Here is a 24,393-nt window from a genome sequence, read left to right as displayed (position 1 = left end):
TCAATGGTTTTGGCTGAACCATGACAGACGAATTGCAGATGGCAGCCTCAGTACTAACACTACTATTTGCCATCTCAGGAACGTTGTCTTAGATACCTGTACTGGGCCACTGTTCAGTCTTACTCTTCAGTCTTACTGTCCAGTAAGAGAAACTCCAGCAGCGTTGGAACGACACTAATGATGAGAGATTATCCCTAATGATTTGGATTATTTCAGTCGCAAAGTTTAGCCAACCTTAGCTCCAAACTAATTCCTTTTTACCATTTCTCTCTAACCCTTGTCCTTGCAAGAAAGGAGAAAGCTCGTGTTGCAGGTCACTGAAATGCAATTGGATGCTATATTAACCAAAACATCAGTGCCTAAATTGTAAGTTTGTTGCTATTTCATTTTCTTTAACTTCCTTGTCTTTTTTTTTTAAGTTTCAAAAATGCATCTTTAGAGTATTTTGGTCCCATTGGGCTAGTTTCAGTTAATTTCAACTTAACTGAAGACTGTGTTTTAAGGAAAGCCAGCATTCTCTCACTTTGCTCATTTAATGAATATCCAACTTCTATTTGTGCTTTTCATTGAGCAAGTAATTATTAGTTGAATTTATAATCCTTCTACAAGTAATAAAACTCAGAGAGGAGCATGGAAATGCCATTCAAAATGTAGCCCTGCTGCCTGAAGATTGTACCATGTGTGATGACAAGGAAGATACACTAGCTAGTTTATAAAATTTGCAAGCATTAGGCTGCAGCACCGTGTGGAAAACCAAGTACACATGAAATTGTTCATTTTACAGACAACACAGTGTGCCCAACCATGCATGTGCTACAAATATAACTTTTTTTTAACAGTACAAATAAGTGTGTTTCCAGAATTGACCTGATCCTATGCAAAATGTACAGGCTTCCTCAGCTAGTACTACACAAGTCTGACATGAATCACAGTTTCAGCAGTCTCCAGTTGAAACACACTGGATTAGCCTGGGTCCATCCAACCACAAAGCGTTTTACAGAGTCGAATTTCTGCTGAACACAGGTTTGGTCTTGCACTCCATACAAGAAACTATAATGCAAGTTTGGTCTGTAAAAGAGAACAAATTCTTAATTTCAAAAGCTACTGCTTAGTCTTTTTTTTCAACCATTAACTGTAGAGAAAATGGGACTAATAGGGATTGGTTTCCTGTAGTTATTGGCTCATTGAATCTTTTTCTGAATCTGAGGCATTCATAATGCTGCTGCATTATATGGATATTCTGGTATTTTACATGAATTGAGATCAAGCCACAGTCCTTTCCTCTGGAAGGCCTGGAACCCTGCCCTTCTCCCTTGTTTTTTTTGTTTGTTTGTTTGCTTGCTTGCTTTTTTCCATAGTCATGTAGGATCTTTACTTTTTTGATTTTTGCCCCATTTTTTAAATTCAGCTGAAAAAAGAAGGGAGAAACCTGCAGACACACACAGTATGATCCCATAAGCCTTATTTTCACAGAGAGAGTCTGAAAAATTCATCATCTACAAACAGACAGAAATTGAAATACACGCGCAAAAAGGAAAAGGTGTCCGGAAGATAAAGGTGTCCTTTCTCCTCAAGGTACCACTGCATACACTCAATACTAGCCCAGAACATGAGATTAATGATGACTCCATAAAACCATACGTCTTCTAATGAAAACACAGAAATATCTTTATCCAAGGCAGAAGCAGAAGGTACTGAGGTAGTCTTTCAGTGTGATTTATTTTCCCTTTTAAAAAAAAATAAAAAAATCTCTAAAGCATTGAGTTGAATATTTTGTTTCTTTACACCAGGGACTTACTACAGCAAGTAATCTAAGAAGAAAATTTATTCATAGGGTTCTTAGTGATTGTAATTGGCTGCCAACTGGATTGGAGGTATTTTACAAAATAATTGATGACAGAAGCAGAAGAAAGATCCTCAGTTGGGCCTTTCCTAGCCCACTTTCCTCTCTAACCAATAGATAGCAGAGCTAGAATCTAACTCAGCGTGTCTATCATGCCATTATTCAAAATGATTTTTTTTCACAGAAATAAGGTTAATAATTGAAGTGTACCCTTTTGCACACACTTCACCAAAACACTGACAAAGGGCCATGTTGAATATGTGGTAGAGAGTATCACAGCATAGACTCCTCACATTAAAAACTTTCCTGTGCACTTTCTGAGGGAGTGGAAGAGATTAAATCATCCCCTTAGAGTAACTCATTAGTGTAACATCACATAAATTAGTATGTAACATCAAGTTAGGGTATTTCCTATAATTTGAGTTTGTTTCTTTTGAACAACTCCTACACAACTATTTAGTTAGTGAGTTAGTACTGTACAACCTAGAAAAGAAGAACTGAAAGTTGCTTAGACTTCATACTGGAAACCAGTAAGATCATGGCTTGAACTTAACAACATGTGAATAAGAAGAATGTTGTTAACACTGGAATTCTTTTCTTGTGCTCATTCTGCCTTTTGTAACCATACACATCATCATAGCTCAGCTATCTTATGCACTGTCAGTATCATATAAAACAATCTGTTTTTCACTTGGAGTGAGTTTGACCTTTTAGCATAATGACATAAAGTATCATGAGGCTGTGATTTGCCAGTGGCAGGATAAAACATGTGACCTCAAGAGTCTCAAGAGTGTCTCAAAAGCCAGTTGTTCACTATTTCTGCTGGATTTAGGGTGATAATTTCCAAAGAGATAATTAATTGTTCCACTACATTTTGACTTAAAAGTTAACTAAGAGCTGTCATTTTGGTTAGATGTCAACCTTTGTATCCGCAAACCTAAAAGAGAAAATGAAATTCAGATGATGAAAAATTAGGAGGCAAGCATAAGGTCTGAACAAATACTTGCCTAATCTTCCACATTCCTTACATTTCAACTCCATATCTATATACACAGTATCTGGGATGCGGCTAGTCACTTCCCCTTTTTGTAAGGTCTGTGCGAAACTTCTCTCCCCTAAATATTTAGAAAATATCACAAGTAGCAAAACCGAGTTTGTTGTTGTATGAGTTTGTAACCATGCAGAATCAGGATTCACTTAGAGACCTCTGAAATGGCAGGATCTATGTGCATCATACCCCACAGCTGGCGTGCTTATACTTCCAGTGTAAAGGACCACTAGTTTGTTTTCCAAGAGACACAATATGCATTACCAGGCTGGTCAATTTATTGTTGAGATGAAGTAACAAAGATTTATATAGCAACCAGTTGTGATTAAACATGAGTTTATAGGTACAGATACACTTACAGAGAAAAACAAAAAAAATATTTACCTGTGGGGTAGTGTTCATTCACTGGCCAGCTGTCAACCTGAAGGGTGGCATTGCCACCATTCCTGGTAAAGCGTACTACGTGGTATTTGCCATCATTTACAGGTGTGCTTTCCTCTTTAATAGAGATATCCACTGTGCCAATATTGAAGACTACACCAATCTTGCCTTGCTCCTAAAATAAAAGAAAAAAGAAACAAATGTTTTTAAATTGCTGGCGATTAGGAGCATGTTCTTCGCCTATAAATCTCTAACGGGCAATTATGCCGGTAGATGGCACTGAAGAATACACAGAAGCATCGTTTTCAGCTTTGTCAGGGCGCATTTCATTGGCTCTGCTTCAAAATAAACACTGTGTTTCACTCTCTACAGCATTCAGCTGAAGACAGTGACTCATTTGTTCCCGTAAAACATCACAGAAGACAGGTGAGAAATAAGGCAACTAAAATCAGGAAATGTGGATAAATAGTTATTTGAGCAACATCTCTACTGATTATTACAAGTCACCTGTTATCTGAAATACAGCCACAGTCAGCCTGTATCCCACCAACTGTTTTGTTCTGTTATTCTGCTTGGGAAACAAACAGCCCTCACCCCAAAACAAATAACTGGGATCAAGCAGGCAAAATGCAGCAAAAAGATGGATGGAATTAGAAGGGTGAAAAATTTAATTAGCTGACTTTGACAACGTGAGGGAACCTAATTGCTAAAATACCTAAAAGACAAGAGCAGCCAGTCTTTTGCTTTTCTACATCACACAGCACACAGTGCCTAACCAATAACACAGTCTTCCATAGTGTTTTCCCAAAACTTTCCATCAGGTACTGATTAAAAGAGAAGAGTAGGCAAAGCCCATTGTACTAGCCACAACACTTCTTCCTACAGCTCCCCTCATGTAGTTCAAGCAACAACCATATTCAATGACCTTAGACTGTAAAATACATGCCCAGAACATCTTCACATTAGATATCCACATTTAATACTACTGATTTAAACAGTGCCAGAAATTCTTGTCACTGTACAATATACAGTTAATGGGAATGTATCTTCAAACACTCAACAAGGAGAGGCTGATGTCACTCAACAGTATGCTGGTGTCAACAATTAGGAAGGCATATTAGGTGTACTGTACAGATCCAAAATTGGTGCAGAAAGGCAGAAGTAACGTATCATACAGGAAGCCAATGCATTTGCTAGCCATCAATACTATAAAATTGGCAAAACTCTGCTGACGGTCTTAATAGAAAAAGCAAGGAAGAAACAACAACAGAGAGTAGATGGCCATGCTGTATGCAAATACACCTTCTTCAAAAAAACCCTGACATATACTAAAGGGGTGAGAGACAATTCTGTTATTGTTACTACCTTACATATGTGCTTGGTGGGCATAGGACTCCATCCTTCAGGGCTGTTACCCTAACTTTACTACATTTGCACTAGCAAATCTCAGCACTAAGAAAGAAACCTCTCCTCTTGTACTTGAGGGCCACCTCGGATTCCTCTCCTGGATTTACTCCTGTCTCCTGTTATCAAAACTCCATTTTCTTAAAATGCCTGGACGTATTTCAATTTCTCAGAGAGGCCCTTTCTGATTCCTGCTTTACCTTACATTTCAAAGTTTACTCATACCAAAATATGCACTATAACTTCCTTGTATCTTCAATTCACTTCTTTTTTTGACATTTGTTTTCCTAACACCAAATCCCCTGGTATCAAACTAAAACACTGTTATTAGGAAAGGAAACCAAACAGTCTTGTAGCTGAAGAGGCAATGAATTGTAGTTCGACTACTTGAAGTTTAGCACTGCAACTGTAAGCATCTTGGTTTTCCTCTCATTACAATGGTAAATTTTAGACTCTGCTAAATATAAGCATGATAGGAACAGTTTCATGTACTGCATGAAACATGCAGTTTCAAGCACTGTTATGCTTTGGATGGACTTTCCTTTAAGACATCAGTATCATCTTCCTTTTTACACTGGAACATGAGGTAAGTGGGTTGCTGCTCCCAGCAGATTCACGAACTCAGATGCCATTTGAAAACAACCAACCTTTCTTTTCTAATGTTACCCCAAAAATAAGAGAGGTTTCAGTTAACAGAGATTTATTTCAGGTAAAAGCATTGCTGGCACAGATTTACGCCTTCTTTGATATGTGAAGTGATCTCCCAACACTGTTTTAGTGAATCTTTTGCTGGCAAGCATATAATTATCTTTACTTGCATAGCAATTAGCAAAGAACAAGTGATTAATTTTTCCTCAAAGACTCAAATACTATCTACTGACCAAGTAACCCAGATACTGATACTGTGGTTTAGCAAGGTGCTGCCCTGTCATCAACCTCCTGGACAACCTCCAATACAGCTTTTTCAGTCACCATCAATACATCAAACTTCTTTTGCAAACTGTGGCTGCTCTAATAAGAGTCCGCCTTGGTGAGCAGGTAAGATGAAGAGCTGCACCTTGTCTAATGGAAAAGATCACCACCACCACAGAAGAGGAAGGGATTAAGAGGTATTCAGCAGAGTGAACTAAGCCCTACAGGCTTAGCAAGGTAAAGATTTTCTCACTTGCAAGTGGGGAAGAAGATGGTGGGAAGAACAAGAAAATGTTTCTGATCTCTCCTTCGAGGAAAAGGAAATAGAGCCTTTCACCATTCCCTTTCATGGGGCTTGAAGAAAAAGACCTATTTGAAGGGCTAATGATAAGAGGGCAAACTGGGAAAGGGATAAGATTCTGGAAGTAAAGTAAACTGCCAGTTGCCTTTAGCCTGATGGAGAGAGGAGAGAAATGAGCAAACCGATGCTGCCGTCATCCCGAGCAGATTGCCCACCCCTCCCAGAGCCAAGGGAACATAGCCCTTCTAAAAGTAGTATAACACTTTGTTGCAACTAAGAAATGCAAAAATTGGTCTAAAAAAACCCCCAAAACCCCATGGGCCTGATGGAAGGCCTACTCCAGCTCTCTTCAGATCACCCCTGGGCAGAGATCTTTGTGACTCTTTAACAAAAATTTTGCAGAAGCACAACTTTTAATACTCTTATTTGAACTGAGTAGAATCTTGTAATGAAAAAGGTTTTGTTCCAGTTATCAGGATAAAACACAATATAACACAGTATAACACAATATGCAGAAAGTAGGGCTATTGAAGCCAAACTGCACACACAGACTTCAAGATACAGTTTATTCATGGTATTTTATATCTCCAGGGCACCAGACACTATGAAAAAAGCAACAATTAGTTTATGGATTCCTGGAAGGAAAAAAAAAAAGTAAAGTAAAGCACAAAGAAAATCCTCCAGTGAAGAACAGTGACCATGGACATAGGGGGCAAATCCATGGTTTATTTTCAACATCTCTTCTATTCTAGTTTCCTACATTACGACACCTCATTAAAAGCAGCTTTTACCAAGACCCACCTTCCTTCTACATCTTGAAGACAAGCTTTACCATTAAACTTTAGCACTTCATGATGGACATGACCTTTCATTCCTTTCCCCACACATTCAGCTAGGGGTTTTTTTTTCCCACATTACAATACAAAGGTATTGACTAGACCAGTAAGCATGTGACAAAGAAAGTTGACTTTAGAGTGACCACCTTTAAATTTTATTTTGCAGTTACAGAAAAAAAATCCTAACCATACAGCAAGGAAAAAGGTGAATGCAGAGCCACAAAGAGCATAGAAGTTACATGGTCCAGAAGAGCTCAAGAGAATTTAAACATTTAAGTGTGAATTTTTTCCTCTCTGTATTGGTATTTACTGGGCTGCCACAAAAACTTTCTGTGAAAAGACAATGATTAATTAATGTTTTTGAAATCTCGAAGAGACATCAAGTGCTGGCACTATATCTTGGAAAAATGAGAACCATTTTATTTATAAATAATGAGGTGAACTCAGCATTCAGTCTGTATTTTACTTCTCCTCTTCTTTATTGAAGGCTACTGAGCCAAATAGGATTTTTAAAGTTTCTCAAGAATTTGACTTGTGTTGATTTGTCCCATAAAATTGCTGCCCTCAAAAGCCATATTACTGTTCTGTTGCTTACAGACTTTCTGGAGATAAGCTTCTGTCATGATGTCTCTAAGACTTCAGACAAGTAATTATGATCATATAATGGAATGATTGTAGATAAATTATAAGAACAAAAAAAAGCAAAGTACTTAAAAAAAAAATTGTACAAGGCCTCCCCTTGATCCCTCTATTCTATGCAGGCTCCTGGCAACAGTTTGTCATTATATGCATTGTTATCAAATATTTTGAACATTAATAAACAATACAGGAGCTAATCTACAGGATCAGGAAATCTGCAATTTATTGCTTGCCCTTAAGCATTATTTCACTTTGGGCAACCTTTTCTGTTACATGTTTTGTTAAACAGATTCTTCACCTGTGACAGAGGGGTGATAGTCACCTATCTTTCCAAGCTCTATAAACTCTGCAAATCCAGACATATTTTACTTAAACATTGGTGATATCGTCACAATCCCAACCTTTCAGATCTGAGAGCAACTACAATTCAAGAGGAGCAGATCCTAAGCTTTTCTCAGCTTCTACTTTCAGCTCCTCCAAAACCAACTCCTTTCCTCTGAAGGGGTTTGAGGAAAATTTCTGAGGTTTGACATTTTTGCAGGTATGTTTTTTTTCTTTTGTTTCCCTCCATTCAAAGAGAACTAGAGCCTGTCTGCATGCAAATTATCAGGCCTTTGCTTTCTCCATGCTGTGCCTTTACATTCTGAAGGGATCTGTCTTTCTGTTGCAGATCAAGTAGAAAGAAAATAAAATGCGGTTGGCAGTGACACATACATGAACAGCCACATGCACTCTGTTCTGAAAAGGGCTTTACCATTAGGTTTTCTTTTTCTTAATCTAAGATTCAAATAATCCACACTGAAAGAATATGTTTGTTCCCTGCATGCAGGGAGTATTTCATTTCAAAACCTGAGAGAGAGAACTCTGAGCATTAGGACAAATCCTACTCTCAGCTGCATCAATATGAATCAATAGCTATTTGTTGAAGAAACTCGATTCCTCCTGATGCAAGTGAAAGCAGAGTTTATCCCAGTATCTTTATATTGTTTTGCTTATTTTTCTGGAGATAAATGTAAAATTAAAAATAAAGCATTTATAAAACATACCTGAAACCTGACTAGAATCCTGGGGTAACTGTATTTTCTCACACTCATTTTACTTCATTATTTTTTAATAGTCATTACTGCACAGACTGCCTCCTCCTCCCACCCTGCCTGGTTCCAACATGGCTAGACATCAGCCCAAACCTGGCAGACAACACTCCTAGTTACTCCTTCTTGCAGATCACTGCTGATTTTACTGCTCTCAGTTGAAAGCAATACAAGCTCTTTTAGTAATATAAGTCATTTTGCACTGTAGGAAGGTTTTGTAAAGTTTTTTTCCCCACAAATGCCACATGAGTACACTTCAACTGTGCTGCCCTCTCAATTCAGGAAAATTACTTTGTTTTCTTATAAAGCCAAGCATTGCTCTTCCTGGAATGACTTTCTCTAACTTAGGCTCCTCACAGTTACAGTCTATGTATTTAAAAAGAGATTTCTCCCTCTTCAGAATTGCTTTCACTTTATTCTTAAGAATTTGTTTGCTTGATTTCCTTTGGAGTTTTGCTTGCCTGGTTGTTTTTTCTTTTTTGCTTTGCCTTAAACTTGATTCTGGATGTTAGTCCAGCTGAAGGATCGCTAACTTTTGGTGGTTTAGGGGACTTAGCACAACAGCGCTAAAGGCGGCAAGGTATCCAGGAGAGCCAAAGGTATAGATGTATATTCCACAGAGCATATTCACTTATTACTACAACATCAAATCACTTCCTGTAAACTCTCACTGTAAACGATAACTCAGAAAGTTCTTTGCTCTCACAGAATATGCTGGTCCACAGGGATCATCAAGTCCAACTCCTAGTCCTGTACAGGACCATCCCCAAGAATCACACAATGTGCCTGAGAGTATCATCCAAATGCTTCTTGAACTCTGGCAGGCTTGGTGCTGTGACCACTTCCCTCCGGACCCTGTTCCAGTGCTCAACCACCCTCTGGGTGAAGAACCTTTTTCTAATATCCAATCTAAACTTCCCATGACACAACTTCAGGCCATTCCCTTGGGTTCTATCACTGGTCACCACAGAGAAGAGATCAGTGCCTGCCCCTCCTCTTCCCCTCACAAGGAAGTTGTAGACTGCAATGAGGTCTCCCTTCAGTCTCCTCCAGGCTTAACAGACCAAGTGACCTCAGCTGCTCCTTGTATGGCTTCCCCTCAAGGCCCTTGACCATCTTCATTGCCCTCCTTTGGACACTCTAAATATCTTTCTTATATTGCAGTGACCAAAACTGCACACAATATTCAAGGTGAGGCTGCACCAGTGCCGACTAGAGCAGAACAATCCCCTCCCTCAACCGGCTGGTGATGCTTTGCCTGATGCCTCCCAGGACACAGTTGGCCCTCCTGGCTGCCAGGGAACTGCTGACTCATCTTCAACTTGCTGTTGACAAGAAAATAGTAAAAACCAGCATTGTGCTTAGAGGACCTTTCTGGGCAACAACTAGAACTAAATGCACAGCTGGACAGGTCTTTCCAGTATATGTGTATCAATGGATTTAAGAAGGTGAAATATTAGAACCTGTGTTCAGCACAGAGTATAAGGCAGTTAGTTCTACTCCTCTCTGGCTGGTCATATTTAGTATAGTTTTTAATATCATTGAGAGGTAAGTCTGAAATCAGGATTAAATATGTACAAAACTCTAGAGCTGGGTAAAGGGAAAGCTTATTGGATGAAGTCTTGCTTTATTCAAATAATAGTGGAAGGGAAGGAATGGTCAAGTACAAGTATGGCCACCTTGGCAAATATGATAATCAACAGAAGCATCAAATGCTCTTAAAGAAATGACAGGCACTGAAGCTCACCTGACTTGCAAGCTTTTAATCAGGGTGCCAACACTCTACAGTTATCTTGAAACAAGAAAAAATGTTTTTAAGAGGAAAGCCAGCTAATTTTGGCTGATTTTTGAGGGTTGTTATAAGGAACAGTAGGTAATTTTTTGTTATATACTGCTTGTTACAGCTTCTTTAAGGTGCTAAACCAGATCTACTAAATGCCAGTTACAAACCTATTCATCAGAAAGAATGACATGCACAGAGGACAAAATAAACAGAAATTATTACCCTTTGGGGGCATGGCTTTTAAAAGAAGCAATTCTCAGAGATACATAATTTATAAGGCTAAAAAGGACAATTGATATAATCTAGACTCCTCTAAAATTTTATATGAGGCAATATATCTTGTCTGAATTGATTCTTTGTTAAATTATAGGATATATTTTAGAGTAACACTTATTTGTGATTTGAACATTTAAAGCTGAGGAAAGAAGCCTTGGATTCATTGCTGTTGCTTTTTGATGAGCTTGGCCCAGCGCTGAACATGGTCAAAAAGGCAAGTGGAATGACAAGAATTATAATGAAAAGGAATGGTGTACAAAAGGAAAATCTGTTATAATTTAATGGTGGATCTTTGACTTTAATTCTTTAACACAGTACACAGATCTTTACAGCCCGTCTCAAAAAGAAAAAAGAGGAGATATAGAAAGCTCAAAAAAAGTATCACACTTGAAATTGTGTATACTTAGAATCATAAAAAAGCAATGATTCAGCACTATTTCTTTATAACTCCATGTATTGGGTCTGGCTGCAATGGAGTTCATTTCCCCATAGCAGCCCACAAAGTGCTGTACTGGTAGCTAGAAAGGTGTTGACAACACACCAGTGTTTTGCCTACTGCTGGGCAGTGCTGGCACAGCATCACCGCTGTCTCTCAACATTCCTTCCTTCTCCCATCGAGGGCAAGATCCTGGGAGGGCACACAACCAGGTCAGCTGACCCAAACTAACCAAAGGGATATTCCATACCACATGACATCAGCTCAGATATAAAAGCGAAGGAAAGGAGGAGGAAGGGGGGGAATTTGTTGTTTACAATGGCTGCCTGCTGAGAAACCGCTCCGCGTGCTGAAGCCCTGCTTCCCAGGAAGTTGCCAAACATTGCTTGCATACTCTTTGAGTATGTGTGCACAGACTTTCACTGTTGCTTTAGTAAAATGCCTTATCTCAACCTACAAGCTGTTTTTCATCTTACTCTCTCTCACCTGTCCATCTGGGAAGGGGAGGGATAGAGTAGTTTCGCTGGGACCCGGCATATAGCCAAGATCAACTCACCACATTTAAGGAACTACAAATATATAATAAAATCATTTTGTAATTATGTTTAAGCAAAGAAAGTACCTTCTGAGAAAGTACATAATTGAATTGTGCCAGTCACTGTCACAGGATTTTTCGGATGCCTAAGATACGCTCAAAAATAGACAAATACATGGGAAGAAAGTCAATCAAGAGCCATTGAATACAATGCAAACATAACTTTCTGCTCAGTACTTCCTGAAAAGCAGATATTTTAACTGTTACTTGCTATACTGAAAAAACCGTCTAGCATCATACTTCTATACATGACTTGTAAGTCTGTGTTCAAGCCAAAATTTTCTTGAAGGTTCTTACTGATTCTCGTTCATTTTATGAAGTGGTGAAACACTGAAACTGAGAAAGATTAATGATAGTCTAATCTTTTCCATTGAAGGTTTACAAAAGGTAGTTTAGATAAACATTTGTCAAAGCCAGGCTGCTGTATTTAGTCCTGCCTCAGAGCAAGAAAATTCTAAAGCAGATGACTTAACGTTCCAGCTTCATCTTTCCATGACTGCAAACCTCTCTCCTCAGCTTTATAGAGCATAAGAGAAAACCACCCCGCTCTCTGAGTTTCTTATTTGGAACCAGGTTCCTTCATTTAAAATTCCCCACGGCCCTGTAACTCCATTAATTTACCTATACTTTTCTTCAAAAGTACGTACCAAAATTTTTTAACTTTGGTTTACAGAAATTACAAAATTACTTGTTTTTTATGCTCAAAGACCACATAATGTCTTTTGGCCACAATCTTACCATTGGGGTTCATATTTGAGCCTTATTCACCATGGCAAACAGTCTAATTCAGGAGTGCTCCCTGGGAGTGTTCCTTCATATGGAAAGATGATCTCTACCCTTTGTTTTGAGACACATTACATTATTTAGCTCAAGTAGAATGTATACCAGTTTCCTTGTTAAGAGCTTAGCAGGCTTTCCAAAGTGTCTTTCTTTTTGCCAGTTGACCGTTTATGTGGGACATAGACTGCAATATAATACTTCTTTAATGGCCCATACTACAAGAAGTTGTAGTACAGCAATACAGTGCTACTAAAGCATGTCTTACTCTTTTCTGTTCTTGAAATTTTTTTTTAAACAAACACCTTCACAGTATTACAGAAAGAGTTACCAGTGGGATGCGAAATTGCCATTCTCTTGCTTTACCTTATCTCCTTCTCTCCCATCATCTTTCCCTCTTTCAGTCTTTGCCTTTTGTCTAATAAAAGTTTCTTTTATAAACAAAACTACCCTGAAGACAAGCCAAAGAAAAAAAATGGACAAGAAGCTCAAATCTGTGACAATTCTATCAGGGTCAGGAGTGATTAATTATGTACAACAAAGCACACAAAATATTTCAGCCAAAGAAGAGATATGAGACACAAAAGCTGCTTGTTTATTTCAGATCAGATATCCTGCACCAGGTAAGAGCTTTATGTATCACTGCAGCTTTTTAGGTAACATTAATACATAATATCAACAGAAATACACCCAGGAATTAATTTTGTACCACAAGTTTCCATATTTCATGTAAGGTGATATTATTAGTGCAGCATGAGACCTTTCAAATTTTAACTCACTAATAGAGGTAGCCAAGACTAGTTAGAGTACATCGCTGAAAGACAGAAAAGATTTCTGCTTTTACCGCTGTTCTGCTGTACCTTGAATGAGTCACTTTCATTTCTCTCCCTCCAGCTTTTCTTTTCATACTATGAAGTCACAGGCTTATCAAACAGTATGTTTGTATATTATCTACCACACTGGAGTCCTGGTATCCAGTGGGGGCTCCAGATGTTACTGAAGTACAAATTATTAATATTAATTAATATATATATATATAATAACTAATATGTAGATGCTCTTATAACTGATGCCTGCTGAGCCTAGTAATCAGTGATATTCAGCAGTCCTAAAAGGAAGGCTTGCTTCCATGCTATTCAGCGTCTAGGATGGTGTACCCAAATAAATCTTTTTTCCCATGAGCTAGGAAAGCACCAGTATACTGCCAGTCAATTACCAAGCACTAAAATATTACAAGAAACACATGCAGGTGTGTTTAGGCCACATAATTTGCAGAAAGCAATTGTTATTACACAGCTGGTGGAACTCCAGCCACTAGTCTACTAATCCCACTCGAGTACAGATATCATAATGCAAGTAAAGAAATAGAAATTAGCAACATGCTGTTAAAGGGCATTTCCTAGGGAAAAAGAATGCAAAACAAATTAAGAAAGTGATACCTGTCCATTGGTTCCCTAGAAAATACATTATTCAGAGGGTTAATTTTTTCCCCCACATTACAATATGCATCATAAAAACCTGCCCTATCTGATGGTGTGAACTCCAAGTATAATTAGAATTAAAAATTTTGACAGTGCCTTTTGAAAATATAAATCGTATATTCTGGAAAGTTTTGCAAAATCACACCTTTTAGATATGATTCTGGACTAGAGCAGAAACAGGAACTATTCTGAATGTTGATGTCAGCTTCTGTTTCTCTAGAGGACTGAGCCAATGCATACTGTGTGCTGCATTTTAAACTCAAAGCATGCCCAAGCTGCTGCACTCCTGCAGCATTACAGAAGTTGGCTGATGAAAAGCAGGCCTTTACCTTTATGTTTTTAAGTCCTGCCATGCAAACAAAACAAAATATGACCAGCTGTTAAAACGTCACATCCACTCAATAAAGAAAGGACTGCAGTAGCAAGTCAGATTGGGGCACAAGAACAAGCAACTTGCTCCAAAGCAGAGATCTTCCAGGAGAAAATATGTCCATCCATCTCACAACGTCTCCCTTGGAGTTTTAATCCACTGGATAACATTGCCAATAAGTTGTGCTGACAGAAGCTAAAGTAGCAGTTACACCAGTGATTTGAACCTGTCTGCACATCAGGTATTCACCAAAGTCTCCCTATCATCGCACAGGGAAAGAAAATATAACAAAAGCTCATGAGCTGAGATAAAGGCAGGGGGAGGTCACTCACCAATTATTGTCACAGGCAAAACAGACTCGACCTAGGGAAATTATTTTAATTTATTACCAATCAAATCAGAGTAGGATAACGAGAATTAAAATCAAATCTTAAACCACCTTCTCCCCAGGCCCCCCTTCCTCCTGGGCTTAACTTTACTCCCAAATGCTCTACCTTCTCTCCACAGCCTGCCTCACCACAGGCTCTAACACGGGCTCTCTCACACGGCTATTCCCTCTTTTGAACTATATTATCACAGAGGTGCTACCACTCTTGATGATGTCCTTGGCCTCGGCCAGCAGTGGGTCTGTCTTGGAGCTGACTGGCATTGGCTCTGTCGGATATGTGGGAAGCTTCTGGCAGCTTCTCACAGAGGCCACCCCTGTAGCCCTCCCCCCCCCAAAACCTTGCCACGCAAACCAAACATATACATAAAAAACGGAATTAAGATCTGATACTTACAGGCTGTGTAGAGTAAACCATGTACCTTAACTACTAGGTTTCCTTACCAAGAGCATTGGCACAGTTGTGAGGTGTCAGTGAGCTGAAGGCACAGCAGATATCACTCAGTATAGCAACCAGGACTGTCTGTCAACTGAGTCTGTCAACTCAACCCATAACCCACAGAAAAGTGAGCACTTGTCAAGAAGATAGCATTAAAAAAGGACACTGCTGTTCGACAGGAAAGGTGATCACAAATATCAACTTGCCACCATCTAATTAACCCAAGTGCAGTAGATATAGAAATGCAAGGGCTGAAGAGGCTTTGGACAAAATTATTTATTTAAACTTGGTTTTGCCTAGAGTATATTTGTTTGCAAACTCTCTTCTACTCTTAATCATAAAGAGTACTGTAGGGTTTCAGAGTGTTCCAAAAATATGTGTTCAAAGATATTATATGACTAAGCACTATATATTACTATATTTTCCTTTCTCAGTGTTTTTTCTTTACAGAATTCTAATAGAGTAGAATCCTAATAGAATTTAATGCATCCAGGGCCTATGTTCTATGTTCCTTTTGAAATCTATAAAACAGATTCCATGAACTGTATAATATCAATAACCTATAGTAAACAAAGTAGTCTTCCTTACCAGAAAAGCAAGAGGTTTGAGCTAAGGTTCAATAGGTCTCTCCAATCAGACAGACAATGAGGAAAATATGAGTATCTGTAAACATAAACAGTGCTCGAATTCAATAACTGCTTATTTCTAGCTTTTCAAAGCTTGTTTTTTTTAAACTGCAATTTTTTTTAAAGTGTTTATAATGTAGCTTTTGAGATGTGGCTGGACTTCAGCATAAGGCTTTTCTAATCCTGAATCAAAGTGGTTTCCTAATATTTTTAATGGGAGTAGAAAATTAAAAATACATGAACATTGCAGTATAGGAAACTTATATTTCTACTGAAAATACTCTAATTACTCAAAATAATTTAATCTTCTGCAGATTCTATGACAGAGCACTACTGGGTAAGGAATAGCAGAATATTAGACAGAGATGGAAAAGGAGAAGAGAAGCACATAGTGCTTTGAACACACACTCACAAAGGAGGCCATCAATACCATCTGCATGTTGGAAAGCAGAGACAAAGATAAATGACTTGCCAAAACTTTGCAGGAACCAGGAGATGTTATAGGAACAGAGCAAATAAAATGTCCTTTCATTCTTAAAACACCACCTTGTAATTTACATTACCTTGACTTTGCTACCCAAGAACATTTCAAACATCCATGGTTAACATACACATAGGATGCAGTAACTACTAAATAAATTCACATAGAATTTACCCATTTTCCTTGACACCCCTTTTATCTAGCTCAATGCATGTTCTTCATCGATCCAGTGTTGGGGGATGTCTGTCTAGTACTTTGTGGTGCCCATTTCTAGGTCCTTCAACCTGTGCACCTCTACCTCCAGTGTGGCACTTGGCCCCTCCAGGCCTATAGGCATTTTTTCATTTATCTTCACCAAAAGTCAAAAGGCTGCAAATGAAACTTGTTGGAAACAGTACCTTACATCAAGACTCATTTTTCCTACAAGGATGAGAATTTTATTGAATCAAGATAGACCTCTGGGGAAAAGTTACAACTTGGCAATTTGCATATTTATTTTGTGTTGTAAGAATATGCTTACTGTAAAGTTGTTTGGCCAAGTGGTATCACCCGAGCCCCCTGCCAAATTTGTATTATGTTAGTTAAATCAGAACTCCTGATGTCAAACTGAAACTTGATTATTGGGAATGGATGCCATAGAAAAAGCTGAAGTACTTCCAGGACTCATTTTTTGGCATACTAGGTGTGGAAAGGAGAAGTGAGTAAGGAGAACATTAATGTCACAATTTCAGCTTCTGTACCTCTTCCTGATATCTTCTCCTCCGTACATTTCAGGAAAAAGCTTAATCCTAGTGCCATCCTAGCCCCCCCTTAGATGATGAGTGTCCTCTAGATTGTAAACACTTTGAAAACAGTGGGAGAGAAACACAAATGAATTTAGCATGAGGATGGATTCCTTGACTCAGCCTCCCTCTCCGTATGGCCACTCATTCGTTCATGTTAGCTTCCATGTGAAGAAGCTGTTTCATCAGGCCTGCAGGAAGGGACAAAGGACCACCTTTACAGATAATCCCCCATTTGTAAACCACTGTAACTACCATTAGGAAAAGGCGGCTCAGAGCATGGGAGATAAGATCAATACAAAAATGGCCCTAAGATGTCCATTCCTTGATCAAGGAAGAGTTTGGGGTTTTTTTTAATGAACTGAAACAGACAAAGGAATTTAGAGCTACAGGACTGATATGATTTAGACTATACTGTTTGTGCTTACATACTGGAAGGAAAAATTTTCTTGCCTTTGTCCAGCACTCCATGATTTGGCAACACTCAGTAAATACTATCCAAGCACAGAGTTCCTCTCTTCATTCATTATTTTGTCAGCATGCTGCTGAAATTAGTAGGTCAAACCCTGACATTTCTGTTCAGGAGAAAGCCTTACAGAGGACCCAGATCTGAAAAAGGATTTAGCTTGATACTGTATGTTCAGCACAAAATAACACAGTCTTTAAAAATCAGATTTTAAAGAACTGCCATTTTGTTTAAAAAAAAAAGAGTAAGATGTGCCATATGTCATCTTTTTGCAATGATACAACTATAGCCCCAACTCTCCATCTTTTCTCCTTCCTACAAAATCTACCCACCTGACTAGGTGACTGGGAGAGACAATTAAATTGTAACAGGCTGATCTTGTGAAATACAAACTGAAGGGGCAATAAGGGTGATGGATGTCTGTGGCCAGCTATTACGACTGTTGTCTGTGACTGCTCTTCCTGCAGATGGAGGACAGTACTGGCAGCATATGGCATGGGAGTTCGGGCTTGGAAGGCAGATACTGCAGATCCTGATAAAAGGAATAAAAATCAAAGCAGTATGGTGGTTAGCAAGCCAGTCTGACAGAACGAATTGCTGATCACCTTCCTCATTTTTGCACCTCTACATCTTACCCACATCTATAGGATCACACCTCCACTCCTATGGTTTGCTTTTTAGCTCTGCCTGCAGAGAGAAAGCCGAGAAGCCTTAGCTGGAAAGGGGCTATAGCCAATAATCATTCTGGCAGATGCAATCAGGCAGCTGGGGTCAGTTGGTGAGGCTGGCCTAGGTAAAAGTCTCATCAAACACTATGAATCCCATTTGTTCCTTGAAAAACTTACCTTACTAGATAACTAAGTGCTTTAGAAAACAATCACTTAGGCGCTTTGGTTGCTGGGACACACAGAAGTATAAGGTAATGAAGATCAGCAGCTGTCCCTAGAGCGAGACATTCACTACAGCTTCAGTGGTAAGGCACATTGGAGTGCAGCATCTCAGGCCTTGAAGAATAACAGAATACCCTGCACATCACAGAGTCACACGGCCACTGCTGCCACTGAAGCCAATGTTTTAATCTTTTGCACTAACTGGGATCTAGTTTCCTATGGGATTAAAAGTTATTGCCATTTTTTTTTCCTCCTGAACAGTTTTAACACTAATCCTGGACAATCTTTCTTCTCACACGGTTCTCCCTCTTGCCATACCAGAGTTTGGACTTGTTTCTTCTCAAAGTATATTCCCAGTTTCATTCCTCTTGGCATCTTTCATCCTTTTCATTTAAGAGACCTAACTACACTGTAACTGGAAGTGGTTTCTCCGCAGTCTGGTAAAATCTCAGAATGATTTCACTGGACAGTTTGTCACATATTTTCTGAACGTTTACATTAAAAGAGAAGAAGCTGGTTTTCACTGACCCCCTTGATAAGAAACCATTGACTAGATAATTAAAAATTACCTGCTTTCTCAGCCTACTGATGGGTCTGCCTATGCCCATGCATGATAGTGTAAAGAGGAGTCACATCCTTTCAATATCTCTCCTACACCTATGCCTATGATCTTCAAGAACTTTTTAAAGGGCAACTACAACCCAGTTCAGTAGAATCTTTAGTGTTGTCAATTTAAAAATATGCCATGGAAACACAGAATGGGTTGCGTTGGAAGGGACCTTAGATATCATCTATTTCCTGTCTCTCCCCCAGCCCCCATAAGCAGGGACACCTTTCACTAGACTAGGCTGCTCCAAGTGTCATCCAGCCTGACCTTGAACACTTCCCGGGATGGGGCACCTAGAATTTCTCTGGGCAACCTGTTCCAGTCCCTCACTCCCCTCACATTATATAATTATATAACAATCAGAAATTATATAATAGTGAAAACAGAGCCATTACCTCTTTCTTATAAGAGCACTGGCTTTCACAGACAAAACAAATGCACCTGAGGACAACGCACATCTTCAGGATTCAAAAGATTATTCTGCAAATTGGTATATAATGCTAGGGACACAGCCTTGTCAGGCTATAAAGAAAATACCAACAAAACAAGGCAGACTATATGTGGATGCATGTGAGACCACCTCAGGAAAAGGAAAAAAGGAATTCTGGTATGAATTCCCTGTGTTCACAGCTATCATGTATTCTAGTTTTAGTCATTTTACAGTAGGAAAAAGATGAGAAAAATAAAACAAAACAAAATAGCACATGTGTCTGCTTTTTGCAATAGTCCTGTTCATCTCTGTGGAATCTCACTGCTCCTCTAAATAAATATCACTATCCTCAAATTGCTTTGTACTTTATTACAATATTAATAATTGAAGACTCTACTTCAGAAAATGAATACAATTGGTTTGGAATTAGTAATATGAAGTTTAAGCAGATCCACCAAACATTGTTCATGCCCTTGTACCAAAGAAGAATTAAGTACATGACATAACTGAAAGAAGCTCCAGGGAATTCATGCAACACCAACCCTCATGCAGAGATAACCTATACTAGCGCTAAAGGACGGATAAAACAAGCAGATTGCAGTTCTCTATCATGAAATCACGATGATCTTTTTTCACACAGCAACACAAGTTAGCCTAATTGCAGTCTCCCTAAATAGATGGGTACAAATGTCAGCCTGACTGCACAGCGATTTCCTGCGTCACGGTTCTCAAAGTTTCAGAAGGGTTTGCACAGCTTCTCACTAACAAGCTTCAAACACTAACAGCACTGTCCCAGTGTGGGAAAGGGGACCATCAATAACTGGACAGAATCCTTCAGGGAGCATAACAGCTGGTTGGAAATTTCAGGTTTGTTTAAAAAAAAAGTATCAAAGATTTTAAAAAATCTGCACCATGCTGGCTTTTAAACTTCCCAGATTTTTCTGTAGTAAAATGAAAAATTAATAAAATTAATTACAAAAGGACAGTGGTTTTATTTAGTTACTGAAATTTTGTTAGAACATTTTAATTTCTAGACATATAACTTATTCTTCCATTTTATATTTATTTTCATCATCCCTTTTCCTTTGAAAAAAAAAGAAGGAAGCAGAAAAGATGAAAAATGAGATAAAGCAGAAATGTTCTTACCATTTATAAACCTAAACTTTAGATATTCATTTTATCTGAAGACACAATTTTCTAATATACACAGCAACATTAGCTTCAGTGGAAAACATTCAAACTCTAAAAATATGTCCAGTTTAAAACTTGCTTTATTGTGTTTTTAATTTATTTTGATTTTTCCTAGACAATGAAATATGCAGGTTTTTCAAACTGAAATTACATGCAGAGCATAACCACTTTTAACTGGTAACTATCTTAAAAAAGACACATCATTACCTTCTAATTTTGTATAAAATATTTACTTAGTGCGATCATTGGCTATTGCTAAAGAGATTGATCTTCTTAAGCTCCCTGCCAAACTTTGGGAAGTGTTATCTCAAGAGAACAATAAGAAGAATTACTATCAAGAGAGATACACTGTGGTCCTTTTAATAAGGACTTTTCTTGACATTGAAGCATGTGTTACATGGTGGCAAGGGAAAGTTTGTCGAATATCATTTCTTTGGGCAAAGTTATTTGAATCTCATATTGTTTTGGTGCTTTTTAAAATGCATTTATCATTCACTTTTACTATGATGTACTTTCTTCTTTCAAGCAAAAGTGTTTGGGGATGATTTTGTTTTTAATATTGCATGTTAAACATAGATGCAACCCTAATGTAGTGGGTTCAGTATCACAATCAGTGGTTAACAACTCTGCAACCTTAAGGTGGTATTGGAGGCATGCACTTCCCTCAGCCTTCAGAGCTATATTTTTTCTTTCTTTATGAGACTAGGTAGGTGGTTTCAAGAAGAAAAAGGAATATGAAAACCTTGTCCCCTTTTCTAGCAAACACTTCTTCAACAGAATGATCTGAAATAGGAAGGAAGCATGAAAGACGCTTTATTGTTTTTATGAGAAAGGTTAACAGCAAGAGTTGCATTCAAGAAAGAAAAGAAAAAAATTGGTGAGGGAAATAAAAAAAAACAGTAGCTATGCCTTGGTCTGGATTAAAGCAAGAGAGGGAGCTGTGCCAAGCGTCTCCCCATTTTTCTGGATAATTTTATAGACATGAAAGATACAATACTTAATTAGTCTCTCGCCCCCCCCCCCCTTTTTTTTTTAAGTATCCAACTGCATGCAACAAACAGCAATGAAAACTCCCTATGTGGTACCCTTGCTAGCCAAAGAACCTTCTGAAAGGACTTCAAGGAAAAGAAGTGAGATTCAAACCCTACAACACATTCTCTTTTCATGTTTTCAGGACAGATGGCCAGTAAGGAGTTCTAAATTATTCTTAGTGTATACTAAAAACAGACTGGTTTTTGAGGAGTTGCAACTTTTCCAACCACTATCAGTTGGGCTGAGACTCTAACTCCTTTGCTGGAGACTACCAAACAGTTAGAAAAGAATGGGCATCTTCTTTTTTTACCTGTGTGGATTGAGTTCAACTGCTAACTAGAAATTTAGGGCACTGTTTAATCCTGGCACCATTCCTTTGACTTCAGTGATGTTTATCTAGAAATACATTTGGCTTGAAAACTGTTGCTTTAAATTGATCCTCTGAGTCTTTTTAAACCGTGTTAACAGTGGAAGATTGGGTATCCTGCATTATTTTCTGAGATTTGCCTGTGGTTTATTTGCAAAAGCCACTTTTCTATCATTGCATTGACACACAAATGGAACCTGCACTTAACCCTGCCACATTTGCTAACTGAACACAAATCAAGGATTTCTGCTCTTCATTGTCAAAAAGATGAACTATTTTCTGTCCAACTCAAATAGCCCTAGTATATCCAGATCAGTCACTTTCCAGAAATGATGTAAGCCACAATACCAGGTCCTGACCACTAACGTCTCAGAACATTTCCCTCTTTTGACTATGGGTTTATGTGTACTTTTCTTGCTGTGACAAGCAATTTTGAGGAGAACAGTCTGCAGTTCCATTTGTGTATGTCACTTATAAGTTATAGTGCTTTTTGTCTCGTATACCAGGGTTTAAACAATGGTCTGAATTGCTCCTTCCTGAAGAGCCTCTCATAAAGCTATGAAAAGAAAAAATGGGGAAATAAAGGAGGAGGCAGACCCACAAAAGTATCAGCACCGTGTACCAAAATACTACTGCTAGCACAGATCAGTGCCTCTACCAGGTGTCTGAGATAGTTGGAAAAGAGAACAGACACAGTGACTCATGTTACTAAAGGTATGGCGCGTGTGATCAGAGCCAAGTTTCCCGGATTATTAAATCAGCCACTTTCTTGAGTGCTGAATTAAAGACGTTTGAAATGGTATTTCAAAGCTACAGTTGGTCACATTTGAGCATGCTGACCTTAACAATGTCATGTTAAATATTTTCTTTTTAATTAAGTTAATAGCTGAGCTCTGAGGATGCTTGGTTTTCACTTCATTAATTTTACTATTAAGTGGAAAATAAGATATAAAACAGATTAGCAGAGCAGCACGACAAAAGGGCCCTCTCAGTTAGCCTGAACCATCACCACAATGCTCACAGATTCAGACCCATCAGTTTTTAGGGCTAGGTAGGCTGTGTGTGCAGGAGCCCTGACCTCAGGATTGCTCAGCACCGACATTTCAAAAACAGCTCATAGGATCGATCAGCACACACCCAATCTGACAGCCACGCTAGCTGGTGTCCACACAACACAGGTTAAGCTTCTGCGTAGATACAGGTAAACATTTTTTTTAAGCAGCAGAAGGGCAGTTCTACGAGCTCCCTTTCTGTTGGCTGCTGGAGTGTTAACGCTGAATATTCTTCAAGCATGATAAATGGATGCCAACAATAACTTAGGCAGCACAATGACCTACATCGCTTACCAACATTTAACCAGACTGCAATATAATACAACATTGCTATCATCTAAAATAATCCTTATTGGGATTACTTAGATTTGAATTAAAAGCTAAAACTAGTAGCGTTATGCAGACTTTTGTAATAGGAAAGTCTAAAAAAACTTAAAATACTTCAATCTAGAAAACGTAAAAATGTGAAAGAAAGCAAGAGATATACAAAATAATGTACAAAACTGAGAAGTTAAGCACTTTGATTAATTTTTCTGATTAACTGACAACTAATGAAGCTAAGTTATCCGTTTACTTTCTTTTTTAAGACAACACTTATTCACAATCTAACATTTGCAGCACATATTTGCTGCAAAATATTATTGAGACCATTAAATTAGGAGTTAAAATTCATACAGATAAAAGTTTTTAAGGATGTAATTTTCTTGTCAAGAAACAAAGAATAAAGACTCTTGTGCTCTAGAGTATAAAATGAACTGATAACTCTCTAATTAATTTAGAGAGAAATTTTTGCAGGAGTCCAAACAGGGAGCTGCTTCCTCTTCTTGTGTTGGCTTTGCTTGGTAAAAGTTACTGGCCTAGAAATTCCCTTCTGGAACAGATTGATAATACTTCCGTGTTCAAAATTAGCATTCTGAATATAGGAGCTCTTCTTAAAAGTTTTTATCATGGATTTGGGTCCTGTTTTCATAAGCAGTAAATGCTTAACCTGATTTTCAAAATTAGGCCCACTCATCTCAACTAACATCTGCTGAAGAGAAGCTTTTTTAATCTTAATAGTTACTAGAGAAAAGCATTAAATGGTAAGAAAAGTAAACAGCTTCCCTCATGCTCTCTTTTTGAAAACATCACATTATTCTTGCTTACAGGATTTATTACAGAGTAAATGAAGATTCTCATTGGATCTATTCTGAAAGCACCAGTAGCACATGGCTGCTCACCACGTAAAGAGAGACAGCTGGCAGAGCATTTAGTCCAGTGACTGCAAAACAGCAAGTCATCTGTTTTTGTGAAGGAAGTCATGGTTTAATAAATTAGTTGGAGAGCTTCGGGTCAGAAGATCTTAGTCCTATCTCTTATGTTGGAAGGGACTTGCTGTGTAACTTGCAGGAAGCATAATAGCATTTTTGCCCCAATTTCTTTCTCTTTCAAATGAAAATAACAACATTTTTATTAAATGGGTGTAGACTGCG

At 38.3% G+C, this 24,393-nt stretch overlaps 1 protein-coding gene across 35 annotated transcripts in view; it reads right to left on the bottom strand.

The window, feature by feature from the left end:
- NRXN3 (neurexin 3) overlaps nucleotides 1–24,393 on the bottom strand; it is a 996,746-nt gene that overhangs the window by 134,634 nt on the left and 837,719 nt on the right. For all 35 annotated transcript variants that reach the window (XM_064658888.1, XM_064658884.1, XM_064658876.1 and 32 more), the window contains one exon: nucleotides 3,276–3,447. In XM_064658888.1, coding sequence (XP_064514958.1) covers nucleotides 3,276–3,447 — 172 coding nt within the window. The remainder of the gene's footprint in view (nucleotides 1–3,275; nucleotides 3,448–24,393) is intronic.

Source organism: Pseudopipra pipra, chromosome 6 (genome assembly GCF_036250125.1).
Source record: "Pseudopipra pipra isolate bDixPip1 chromosome 6, bDixPip1.hap1, whole genome shotgun sequence".
Taxonomy (NCBI): Eukaryota; Metazoa; Chordata; class Aves; order Passeriformes; family Pipridae; genus Pseudopipra; species Pseudopipra pipra.
Note: the sequence above shows the minus strand (reverse complement) of the source record. Positions and strands in the feature narration are given on the sequence as shown.